This window comes from Limulus polyphemus, unplaced genomic scaffold (genome assembly GCF_000517525.1).
Source record: "Limulus polyphemus unplaced genomic scaffold, Limulus_polyphemus-2.1.2 Scaffold235, whole genome shotgun sequence".
NCBI classification, from domain to species: domain Eukaryota; kingdom Metazoa; phylum Arthropoda; class Merostomata; order Xiphosura; family Limulidae; genus Limulus; species Limulus polyphemus.
The window spans coordinates 747,619-761,663 of NW_013665845.1; the positions used below are offsets into that span (position 1 = coordinate 747,619).

The following is a 14,045-nucleotide window of genomic DNA, read 5'->3' on the forward strand; positions in this document are numbered from 1 at the left end:
TATATGAGTTGTTTGGGTTTTTTCATCTAAAAAAAAGGGACATTAATTTCTTGACAACCTACTATAAGGGGACAGTATATTATCATTGTGTAGTTCTTGTCATTCTCCAATCACTTAAGAAACTAGATGATTATTTTCTACAATTGATATAATATGATTTTATCATATTTATTTGAGTATTTCATCCATAATTGGACCAATCATAGACTAGTAGTTAAGAGTGCTGGACTGTAGATTTGTATTCATTATCAAAAGGAAAAAAAATTTTTTCTACAATTTATGGCTGTGGGTTTCTTAAAAGAGTGACAGTCAATTCTCACTATTTGTTCACACAAGAGCTGCCTTCCCGTTAGTCTATCTGTTCAAAATTAATGAGAGCTAAGTACAGCTAACCCGTGAGTGACTTTGCATGAATAACTGAAAATAAACAAACCATCTGTAATATACCTTTATTTGTTTATGTTCTTTTATTCCAGTCGCAAGTAATTGAATTCAGGTGGGACAGCATTAAAGAATGGGAAGTAGATGAAGAAGGAATGGCTTTTGGATTTCAGTACTGTCGACCTGACAAGAAGCCACGTTGGATTAAGATATATACACCTTATGTAAGTTTTATTTATAAATAAACTTAGGTACTGCTATTATTTTAGCTTCAGTAATGAAATTCTTCTATTAATTACAAGAGTTCCTCATCATTTTGCAAAAACAAACAGTGTAATATAGATTGTAATATGAAACATACCTTGACCAGCTGAGGCCTGTCCTTTCTACCCAAGTAGGTCAGTGACAGCAAATGTTACCCAAAGAACTTTACATTTTACATATCTCTTAGTGTGGGAAGCAACTTATTGCAATTTTTATATACAAACTTTCATCTCTTTCCAGTTAGAATTAGCACATAGGTTCTCTTCATCATTTGATGGTATGCATTGCTTTCAAGATTATGTAGCAAGAAGTATATAGTAGAATCTATATACCTACTATTGATAAACCTCAGTTTCTGATATTCTTATCACTTACATGTGTGTCAAAGTTGCCATTCAGTTTTGTCATTCGTTTTTTAATTTATCAATGTCACTTTCAGTATCTGTTGTTTCATGTTATTTGTTTTTCATCTCTTTTCTACTTAACTTGGTTGTCTCATTTTGATGACATCTGACAGTTTCTGGTGCTTACTGCTTGATAACTAACTAGTTAATGTGGAAAAAGATGTTCATTTCACTTTAATTTCATGCTTTTGATTTATTGATACAGTGTGTGCTATTAACTCTCACTGAGACATTTTCTTTCTGGTTGTTTGAAGAAACTTGGAACTTTTTTATTGTTAATAGCCAAAATTCATGTTTTTTTTGTGATGGTGGAAAAATTTGTAAAAAGGAGTCGAGTTATTTTTGTTTTATCCATGATTTCTCTACTGTATGTGTAGTGTAGCTTACCTCACATAGGTTGCAGTCAAAAGGCTAACAGTTAAGTAAAATTAAACTTAACATTTTACAAAAAATTTGACAAAAGACCAAAGTCTTAACAGTAACAAAATCATGATTTTGGTTTATAGAAGTCAGATCAACAGACAAGATTTATTTTGTATGGTACCAAATGTGCATCAAACTGATGTGCTGTGTAACATTCAAACTTCACTGGAATGGTTCTATCTGTAATGATAAATTTGCTATGTTTTACAGTGTTGAAAGATTAGTTTTTCTTGTTATAGAGTAACATCACATTAGTTAAATGAAAATGGTGTTTTCTAGGGTAAAGTTACACTAAAATTGCTCTCTTTGGTGAATGAATTGTAGAAGAGTACTAATCTCTATTGATGAATTTACTCTAAATTGTTATTTTCAAAGTGAGCCATCACTAGATTGGTTTTCCTGTAGTGCTTCAATTTTGCAAGTTTATTATTGTCTATTGCTGAAGTTACTCTAAAAAAACTTGTTTTTCAAGGTGAGCTTTCACTCACTAGGTTATCTATAGTGCTTCAATTTTACAAGATTACTGTTGTCTAGTCTTGAAGCTACACTAAATTGTCTTTTCAAGCTGAGCTTGGTGTTTTCTAGTGGAGGTACACTAAGCTGGTGTTGTTTATAGCAGAAAGTAAATCTTTTTTTTTTTGTTCATTAGGCTAATTATGCTTAGTTTCTTCAGCATAGTGTTATCTGGATTGATTTAAAATGTTAAGTTAAAAAGTGCATTTATATATTTTTCTTGGTACATGATGTTTTTTTTTATTCTATTAGAAAAGCTAAGGTACAGCTAAATATTACTTCTAACTACAGTCTTGGTTATCTCTCACAAGATTGTCGAACTGAAGCAAAATAAATTAATTTTATTATGTTTTTTTGTATAGAAATATGCATGCCTCTCAAACTAGAAGTAACTCTGATTTCAAACTTGCTATAAACAATTGTAAATTTGGCCAGAATATTTATAATTAATTTATATGTATATATATATTTTATTTTTTTCTAGTATATTTTCATGTTTGAATGTTTTGAAAGAGTACAAGAAGAAAGAAGCTGGGAAGATGGTAAGTTAAATTTATATTTTTATAAGATGTAAAAAAATACAGAGGTTTGTAATAGCTTATTTATGAATCAATATTTAAATTTGGGATACAAAAAGAAATAGTGCTTTAGTAATATTATTTATTTTATTTCTTTTATTCTTCTTAGCTCTGAATGTACTAAGTGTATCTTCATAGAATATTGCATGCTTTTAGTAAACCCAATAAGTCTGTTGTACACAAAAAATCATGTTTTTTTTAATGAAGTATTTGAGTGAAAGGTGACTTTTATGCCAAGAATAAAAATATTTTTTTCATCTTACAGTTTTCATATAACCTTTAGAATCTCCTAAATGAATATCACATTTTTTCATTAAAACTTTATATTTCATCTCTTATTTTCTATACCTTAATGCTAACTGTAATAAAATCATCAATAAATATAAAATATACATGAAAACAAGACATTTAAGACATACATTAAACTTGAAGCCTATTTCAGTAATATGTACTTGAGACTGTACTATGTTGATTTTCTTCAAAATAATCAATCTTTTGAATTAACACCAAAAAATGTGTCAGGCACTAGAGTAGAATTTATAAAGCTAATATAATTTAATCAGCTTTCTAACTAAGCTCTAAATAAGTTAAAAAATTCTGTTAACTGTTTGGAATAGAAAAATACAAACCAGGGTTTGTACATAACTTTGAAAGTCCTTACATTTTGTGGTTGCCTTGAAATGTCCTTAAATTCAAATTTTGCATCAAAAAGCTATTGAATTGAAAAACAACCACTTGAAAAAAACCTTAAATCAAAGTATTCTATAAAATTTCTGTCATAACATGGCCTTTAGTTTTATCAAGCCAATTAGTCCCCAAGTGTTAGTTATCTTTATCGTCATCAGAGCAGCACTTTATTCAGCTCTCATATGGTTTTTGTAAAAACCTGATTTGTCTCAGTAATGATTTCCTGCCATTTTGCTAACGTGATTTTCCAGTGTGAGTGCATCAAGTGTAAAGTGAAACAATGATAAAAGTTATTGTATGTAAGCCTATTTTCAGGAATTGTCAATTTGAATATTCTATTCTCATCTTTCAACATGGGGAAATGCATATTAAATAGGAAGTGGCTAGATCAAGATGAATTCAAAAATTTGGTCAGAAAATACAAAGGATGTCGCTATAAGGCATGTTGTGTCACTTGTGGCAAAGTAAATGATCTGTATAAAATGGGTGAAAGAGCACTAAGATCGCATATGCAAAGTGAAAAACATTGTACAAATGTGAATGCTTTTGAGAAAAACTGTACATTGAGAGTCTTCATATAAAACGGAGTGGGACAAAACCTGGAAGTTCTAGTGCTTATGGCCCCAATATTGGCCTATCAGCATCAGACATGACATAATTTGTTTCTAAAAATGAAGTACTGCAGACTAAAGTGATTTGGTATTTTCATACTGTTGTTACTCATAGCTCTTATACTGCTAATATTGATATCAGTAAATTATTTCATACTACATCCCTGGACAGCAAAATAGCTGCAAAATTTCAAAGTGGTAATAGAAAGGCTGCATATCTTAATAAATATGGTTGATTGAACACTTATTGCAGTCTATGAAGAGACATTTTGTTGTCTTGTTTGATGAAACACTGTATAAGAAGAATCAACAGAAAGAAATGTACATTCACCTGTGATATTGGATTAACTCTTTCAGCATGGGCTCGGTCCCTGGAACTGTAACAATTTTGTGCTTGTTAGTGTTTTCATGATATAACTATTAAATTAGTAAGTGAATGTAACGAATTTGGCAGATTATCAAGTAAACATTACAAAGCTTTTGTATGCAAAATATCAAATTTTTTTATTAAGTCTTAAGGTTTATAAAGCAATGTTTTTCTCATGTCTATTTTTTCTTTTTGCTATCTATCATGCAAAGTAATATTAATTTTAAGATTAAAAATATTTTTGTGCATCAGAAAATTTTGAAATTTCCCATGCAAAATCTTTATAATGTTGAGATAGTTATCAAATGTTTTATCTGTTATTTTCAGTAATTAATCTCTGTACGGGTTCAGTAGATTTGACCGATCTCGCAACCATCATAAAAAATTAGGAAATAAATATAAATTATGCCTCTTTCATTCTAGAATGAACACATATTATAACATGAAAACATAAATGTTTAGACTAAATAGCTTAAATCTCATACCATTATACATTTATATTATTTTTATTATACTGACCTTTCAGCCATGCCTGACTAACATTACAGAAGTTACAATGATGCGGCTCCCATGCATCTCATGTTACGTATCAAATGACATAAAACTGACCTTTGGTCTGTGCAGAGTAACTTGTCTTGGCTGTGTTTTAGTAGACTAGTATTTTGTAAAATACAGTCACATTTCAATTACACATTATATATATGTATGTAGATTATTGCTATTTTGAAATAAGTTCTTAAACATATTTTTCCTAAAACATGAAACAGTAAATAAAGAGGTAAAGCAAACAATTATCTCTTCTAGTTACGACCTTTGTACCCGGTTGCTGCTTAACGTAGGTTGCTAAGCCTTTAAAAAGTTTGCACTTGGAGGATATGAAACAAAATATTTTTTTTAGGTTTTATATATACATTTGAATCACTAAAAAATCATAAATTACTACATCAATACCATAGAATTCAACTATAGTTTATAAAGCTTAGTAACTAAGCTGTATTTTAGTTTAAAAGAAACGAAATTTGAAGCAAACTAAAAATCACACCCGACCTCATTGAAATATTGGTTCTAAAGAAAAAAATGGCACTAAGTCCGTTAAAATGGCTGAGAAAGCCACTAGGGAGACATTCTGAGCTTCCGATTGGTTATTCATGTCATATATAGAAGGAAGCGTTTCCAAAAATGGAAAGAGGTGAGCAGGGCGCCACTGTGTTTGATTTATTCCATGAGCAATATCTCAGCAAATGGAAAAGATAAGAAGCTCTTATTTTATATTCTAGCTTGTCAATATCTGTAATTTGAGTTTCTAATACATTCGAAACTATAGACTTAGTATTTTGACTTCACAAACATCTAATTTGAACCAGTGCTCTATTCAACATACCACGTAACATTGATGTTTTTATTTTAATATTTGCTTTTAAATTAAAAAATTGAGTAACATATAGTACTAAAATTTGAATTATAACCTACAGTTTTATACCAAACTTATTGACATAAATTCATGAAATAGTAGTTCAATAAAACAAGATGACATAGCCTTTCACCCGTGATCTGTCTCGAAAGGGTTAATAGATGTGTTGTTACCTGCTGTTTTGTATCGACATTTTTAGGTAAGAGCACACTGCTAAAATTTGGCCTTTTTAAATGTGTAAGTTTTATTTACTTTTATATAATTCTATCTTTCATTAATTTTGAGTTTAGTGAATAAAAGTGCTGTAAAATAATTATTACAAAGCTATAAATAAAATAATGATTCAAGGCTGTATAGTTGATCTATAGGAATGTTGTAGAATATAATTTATTGGAATACTGTAACACATGTGCATTTTGGGGATATTTACCTATACTTTGATGTTTTATGACTTTATTAAAATCTTTTCAGGGTGATTTGAACATCAGGAATAAGGTTCAAATCAATATGAATGTCCCCAACATAAATTAGAAATTTATGACATTATGAGTAAAGCTTTGGTGAATGACTATGATACATCCCTCTAAACATTGGATTGTGTTTGTTTCATATTGTGCAAAACCTGTTGAGGCACGATCTGTTGCTATTACTTTGAAAATTTCACCTGTATTAAAAAGTTTGCATGATTTGTTTAAAAATTCTTCAGTAAGGAGGAAAGACTACTGCAGAAATACCTCTGAAGTTTGTTATCCACTGATGAATTGGGAGTAGATCTGTTTGAGATGATGTAGCAAATTACATCAGTGCAGTAAAAAATAAGTATCAGAACCAGGGCACAAGTTATTCAAAACCATTGGAGAAGAGGTCGGTAACCCCCTTTTCAAGGCCAAGCTTCACTTTTTTTCAAGCTGAAACCCTCCATTAGGAGCTTTCTTAACAGCCTACCTTACAGATGTGCCAATGGTCTGCTTCATTTCAGATGATCTGAGTGAAGTCATCCAAGCATTAATGAGAAGATTAATTAAGAATGACTTAATTTCTGCATCTTTTTGTATTGAAAAACTTGTGCAAATTGGTATTGAGAAAAAAATAAAACTATGTCTACTTCAAATAGACTGATATAAGCATTTAGCAGAAAGAACTCTTTAAAAAGGTGAACTGTAATGAAAAGCAAATCATTGAGTATCAGCTTGAATGTAGAGATTTTCTTGTTAATCTTGTAAAGAAGATCCTGGATAAATGTCCTCTGTCCTACTTGTTGGTTAGAAACCTCTTGTGCTTGAACCCAAGAAACATGGCTTGTGACCTATCAGCATGTAAAGACAAATTCAAAAAAGGTACTAGGAGTACTGGTAAGTGCAAGCATGCTGAAAGAAATTGATGAAGTAGTAGTTCAACAGTTTCCATGTACTTGGATAAGATTCCAGTTATTGGTTCTAAAAAGTTTGCTAAGCTTGACAAGAGCTCTGATAGGGTTGATGTGTTTCTTTGTGAGTACATGAAGGATATACTGCATACACCAAGTTTCTAGAATGTTGTCAAACTCCTGTTTGTCTTCTCACATGGATAGTAAGTGTTGAGAGAGGTTTCCATATAAATAAGGAAGTAGAAATTCAAAATCTGACTGAGAGATCGGTTGTGGCCCAACATAATCTGCGAGTATGTAAAATCAGTTAGAGAAATACTTAATGTTCCCATCACTAAGGAACTACATGTCTCAGCTGCAGGTGCCCAAAGCTGTTATGAACTTTATCTTGAGGAAAAAGGATGAAAAACAGAAGAAAAAAACATAATTTGGATGAAATAGTGGAAACTAAAGGTCAGGGAAAAACATATTAAAGTAGATATAGAATAGCTAAATAAGTTTGCTGACAGCCTGGCAGAGAAAGCTGAGTGAACAGGAAACTTGCCTTCATAACTGAGTCAAACTCTATAGGAAGAACTGACAATGAAAGAGAACTGGAAGAAATAGAGAAAAAATTTAACAAAAAATTACTTCTACTTAAACAGTAAAATCAAATTATTTCCAGATTTTTTGTAGCGATGCAGATTTTATTTTCTAAGAAAGTTTTTGTAAATTTTTATTTTTTAAGAGAGTCATATGCACCATGATATTAAAGTAAAGTTCTGATTTTTGTTCAGAAATGAAGTTCTGTCTGCATTAAGTTTTTGGGATTTGAAGTTTTACAGGGTAGTATTAACAATGACGTATTCTTAATATTTATCTCTGCAAAAAACCATCTATAATGCAATCATTTAGACCATGTGAATGCTTAAAGACAATTTCTCAAAAAATTTCATGAGTATGTTGGGAGTCCTTGAATTTTATCATCATGATTGTGTGCAAACTCTGAAAAATGTAAACTACAAAACAGAGGCTAAATGTGTACTTACAGGTGACAAAATGAAATGGCCATATAAGAAATCTTGTAAAGAAAAATCTGCTACTTCTATTAGTTATAAATTATCTCATAGCAACATCAGAGAGAATTATTGACATTTTTTGAAAGACAGAATGTCATGTGGGTTTGATAGTTTTTATATCTCAGTACAACAAAGAGATTAGAAATACTAAGTTTATATTTTTGCTTGTCAATACCTATAGTATGTGTTTCCAATTAGTTGGACACTCAAAAATTCATATCATGTTAGAAAGAAAATCTAAAATAGGCAATCCAGATCATGACACAGAGAAGTGAAGGTTGAGAATTTATATAAATATTTCCTTTTGAAAAAATAAATTAAAATATGTATAATATAAAAATTTTAATTAAAAACTGTTTTGCTTCTAAGCTTATTTACATACATTAATAATAAAGTTGTTTAATTAAGATTTGAATTGTAACACAATAAAAAGATAACTCACAGAGATCTTGCCTTTGTAGAGAAACATAATCCACAACAAATAATACAGTGGTGAGAAAGAAAACAAACTGCCAAAATAAAAACTGTATGAAAAATACTTTGAACAACTACAGCAAAGAACAAAAAAAGATGATCATAAGAACTTTCTTTTATTACACAGAAAAGCTATGGAAACATTTAAGTCAAGCTGTATAGTTGCTGGAGGTTTCTCCTTTAATGGAAAATTTAAACTACACAAAGTACACAGTAAAGCAAAGGTGAATTCTAGTTACTATGAGAAGAATGCAGTGCCACAATTAGATGTAATTCTTACATTATATTGCCTGGATGCCAAGAAGATCAAAGTCCACAAAACAGTATTTCTAGGTGTTATGTAGAGTGAAACGGGTGTTTGTGCTTTATTTATCTTTTGCTGATGTACTTGAGAAGTCACTGAACTGTGCATCCCTGGATTTCTGTGCATTTCCTTTGTTTAAATGTGGTATTGGAAGACAATGTTCATGCACAGTGGAAAGTTTGTCAAAATGGTGTTTCAAAGGTTGACTTCAGCATCCTTCATTGTGGCATCAGACAGAATGTGTGAACATGGCTATCAGATTTGGCACAGTTGACAACAGGGGCAGCATGGGTCCTGGAACATTGTTCTTGTATTAAAAGTTGTTTCATCGAAAACAAATTATCTAAAGTTGTGCTGTTAATGTAACTGTTGATGCTAAGCAAATGTCTGAACAAACAATTTAAGCATAAGAAACCTCATGAAATCCATTTTTTTCTTCTAGTCATGTTGATATTATATCTGTACAGGTTTGAATCTGAAACGGAACTTCATGAGGCTAACCAGTCAGAGTTGAAGACAAATAGGTTTTCTCGTGGTCTTTTAACATGCACATATGATTTCACTGAACAGCTAAGAAAGTATAAGAACCTATAAAAATCATAGATTGAGGTTGATTTTTAAAGAAAAAATGAGAGTTTTGAATTAGATTTAGCAGCTTGAAACAATAGAAATGTTTGAATTTGTTGATAAGCCAGTAAATATAAGTTACTTTTGTTATTCTACCCTGAGAAGTCTACATCATTTTATGCATAAACATTGACCTAGACATGAGATTTTAATTCCTGTGAAGCAGCTGAAATCAGTCTGAAATTTGAGGTGATATTTTATTGTTTGATGTGCATATATTTTCTGGTTTATTCACTATGTTGTATGTTGCCACATGTTTTACCCAGTTGGTCTTGGTTATATGGTTAATCGTTTTTTGTAAGGGTTAACCCTTCCTTTTCAAATGATTCGTATGTAGACAGATAAATTTGTTTTCTGCCTACTATATGCAGTTTACTAAGGGCCTAGCTGGCTGCAAGTGTTGGAATTTGTGGTTCTTTTCCCAGCCAGCTGTTCACCTTTGGATGAGGGGCCTAGCTGGCTGCAAGTGTTGGAATTAGTGATTATTTTCCTAGCCAGCTGTTCAACTTTGGATGACTAACTTGTCTGACCAAGTAATATTTCTTAAGGTCTCAGCCTTAATATTGCATAGCGGTTTTCTAACCATTTGGGAATCTAAGAGCAAAAACTAAATGTTTTGTTGCAGCAAAATGTAATAATGCTCAAAAGCACATATTTAGGTTATCCATATATTAACTGATATGATGTTCAAAAACACGTTTAGATTATCCATATACTACATTGGTTTCAGAATATACTAAATGTAATAATGTTCAAAAACATATCTAAGTAATCCATTAATTACATTGTTCTCAGAATACATTAAATGATATAATGTTAAAAACATGTCTTAGTAATCCATACGTTACATTGGTCTCAAAAGTAAAGAGAAATGTTAATAATCAGTTATTCCATACTGACACTGACCAGGTGAACATTCTCACCAATTGTTTTTAGTTTGAAACTTTTACTAGAAAAATTTTTAATTTTACTCCCCTCCCCCCAACAAAATTGAAGTTTGTCAGGCTTATCTGTACTTGTTTTAATGAGCTTATTCAGATATGTGTGTTTAGGCGCATACATTAAATAATCCATTCAGAACACTTACATACAAATGACTAGCCTGCCTTCTCTATAAGTGGTTTCACTGATGATTCTCTTAGTTTTAACTACTATTGTAGCCTTATTCTTCTTTCATTGTCAATATCTAAACTTTCTGTATTTATAAGTAAATGATGACTTCAAAAGTGCTGCACCATTCATGTTATTGGATGTTCATTGCAGCTTTTCTGTAAGGTCTCTTTTTCTTTTACTCCACCTTTTTTGAAGTCTTAAACTTGCTTTATTGCAGTTTTGAAAGGTTTTCTGATAAACTGTGTTTATACTGGTTTTGTTGTTATTACTTCTATCAGGACACATTCAATGAAAATGTAACCAGTTGTTACAGAATTTAAATTAAGAACTCTGGTTTGGTTTTGAGAGGTGTTACATTTTATCAAATGATTTGCTGAATGTGCCTTCTGTTGCAAATGTCTTCATGTGATATCATGAAAGATTTCAGTTGGAAACTGTTGTGTTGTCTTTAATCCACATTGCTGTAGAATGAGACAATTTTTTTTTAAACACTCCTACCAATGTTCTTAAACTGTATGAATAAACAATAGACAAACATGGAACAACAGATTTTAAAATAGAATCTATTTCTTTCTACTTTGGTATAAAATTATCATTTGTTTTGACAGTGGAATTTATGAACTGATGTTAACCAGACTTTGTGGAAGCTTGAGTTGTTTTATTTCATTTATGCCTAAAAAGCATTTAATACTTAATTTGGTAAAAAATCAAAGTAAAAAAGTATTTCTTTTTTAATCATAAAGCTTAAAACCTTAAAAAAGTCGTATATATAATTTTTAAACTTTTTATAAAAGCCTTATTGGAAAAAAGCAATAAGAATAGAAGTTGAGGTTTATCAGGTTATTTGGTGATTATTATAATTTAGGTTTCTTTTTTCACTTGCTCTAGTAACATAAGTTGATAGACAGTACCTAGAAATCTTGTTAAATAGTTCCCCAGTGGCACAGCGGTATGTCTGTGGACCTACAACACTAGAAACCAGGCCTTGATACCCATGGTAGGCAGAGCACAGATAGCCCATTGTATAGCTTTGTGCTTAACTTCAAACAACGACAACTTGTTTGATAATGACACCAAAAACTCATTAGGATACTAATAGCAGTTTAGAGCTCGAGTGTCTCTGAAAAGTAAATACATTTTCCATAAAGTAATTTATTAAATCTACAGTACTGTTCAAGCTAGGACTTTTTGTTCAATAAAACTATAAAATAAAGTGGGCCTAAGATGGTATCTAAAAAAACAACAAAGTTGCATAAATTCCCTATATTTTAGGTTTTACAATAGCACCATGTTTGCATGCAAGATTTGCAGTGTTTTAAAAAATATATTTTCTGTATTTGATTGTGTTCCAAGGTAATGGTGCACATTAAAGGAGTAATAGTGTAGGCTTATCTTTCTCCACACTAAATGTGTGGAGTCCTTGCCATTGCACTTGTATTGTTGGACATGCCAAGGTAGTGTGGGCATCCTGTATTTGATCCCAAGATGACACCTTTACCATTAGGTTACTAAGCTATGTATGTTTCCTTTGTTTTTTGAAACTAGGGAAGCTATTGTATCTGTTTCCTCAGAATCCTTTATGGTGTAGATAAAATTTTATGAGGGGGAGATATATTCATCATTTCTTACTTTATTCTGGTCTGTAGTTCTCTTGATTTTTCTGTTTGATGCAATAATCTAAGAAAGTTATTAGGTTATGGTCCCATTTCGTATTTAAGATTTAATTCATTTTGATATTTTAAGAATTAACATTGTTAGTTAATTTGTGATACAACGCATCAGGAAATAGTTGAATAAATAGTTAGATACTTTCACGGTGTTCATAGTTTACAAGCTTTCATTAACATGATACCTTCACTGAACACAAAGCCATCATAACTCTGGTTGTAATTTAATTTGGAAGTTATATTGTATTGTTAAAGTGATCTTAATATTTTGTCATTTATATATATATATATATAAATATACCGTATTTTTCGGTGTATAAGACATACCTTCGGTGTATAGGACGCAAGCAGATTTTGACATCAAATTTTGGGGTAAAAAAGTGTGAATAATATATATGTATATATACGATATACACAAGACAACAATATACACAAGCCATGTGTAAATATATTTAAATAGGCATGCATAGTTTAGTTCAATTGAATGTGTTACTTATAACAATAGGAGTTTTATTTTTCTTTTAAAAACATAAATATTTATAATGCTCCCTAAATAATAAAAAAATAAATTACAGTGAAAGCAATGAAGATTTTGTAGGTTTTGAACCAAACTAAATAACATTAAACCTTTTTGTTTTGATTTAAGGTATTTTCTTATTTTGATGTTTTGAGCTCTTTTGTGTTTAGAAAAATATTTACTAATTTTTAAAGTATCAAATTGAATTTTTGTTCAATAAAAATTTTTCAAATGCGACTGTAGCTTCCCTCCCCCCCAAAAAAAACTTTGTCTTCAAAATAAGGATGCGGATTATACACCGGTGCGTCTTATATTCCGAAAAATACGGTAACTGTTTTTCTAGTTGAAGCCAGATCCTTGATCTTCGTAAATGAGCATACTGTTATTCCTGTTGGAGTAAGGTGTTTTCACAGTCACCAAAACAGAAAATATTTTTCTATAGACTCCATTAAATTGACTATACTTCATCGTATATATCATACATACTTCAAGATATCAAGAACTTACTGGACAGTACTGAAAAACTGCATAAAAATTGGCAGAGATAGACTTTGATCAATCACACAAACTCATATATGAGGAGTATTATAGTTTCACATAATTACAAGATCTTAGTTTGATGACTTAGTATTCAAGTTTTCATCTCTGAGATCATGTGCGATCTGTGTGGATATGCATAGCTGTCCTATTGGTTAAGTTTCACACTGGCTGATCAAATAGGATTGCGTTAATTATGTGGGGCTTAAAGAATTATTTTGCCATACAGAGAACAGTCCACTTAACTCGTGCAGCTTTGGTCAGTAATTGAGTTCCACTTTGTTTATGATTTGGGTATATTAGCCCTCAAGAAATAATTGATACCCACATTTTCTTCTATCAGAGGAACTGATGGCTGTTGGAAAAGGTGATATGGCATTCCTAGTTCTAAATTAAACTTAAGTCTACACTGAGTGGTCACAAGTAAATAGACACCTAATTTTTCGTCATTTAACTGAGTTATGCTAACTAATTTGTGTTCACAGAGCTCTATATAAATGAAAATGGTCCGCACACTAATTATCTTGTGGTACAACATGCCTAGAACTCAAGGTTCTCTCGAATTGTCAGATTTTGTTAGAGGAAGGATAGTTGGTCAAGCAGATGCTGGAATAAGTCAGCGGCAAATTTCGCAGAATTTGGGAATCCCACTTTCGACAGTCAACAGAATCATCGTGCAGTTCAGGAAACACAGCAAGGAAACAACTGAGCAGCGTCCGGGTCATCCTGGTCCATCAGAGAGG

At 31.1% G+C, this 14,045-nt stretch overlaps 1 protein-coding gene across 2 annotated transcripts in view; it reads left to right on the forward strand.

Annotated features, from left to right (window-relative positions):
- The window catches only part of LOC106478636 (sorting nexin-27-like), a 98,492-nt gene that overhangs the window by 71,383 nt on the left and 13,064 nt on the right, over positions 1-14,045 (forward strand). For both annotated transcript variants that reach the window (XM_022382262.1, XM_013939192.2), the window contains exons 11-12: positions 477-605; positions 2,470-2,527. In XM_022382262.1, coding sequence (XP_022237970.1) covers positions 477-605; positions 2,470-2,527 — 187 coding nt within the window. The remainder of the gene's footprint in view (positions 1-476; positions 606-2,469; positions 2,528-14,045) is intronic.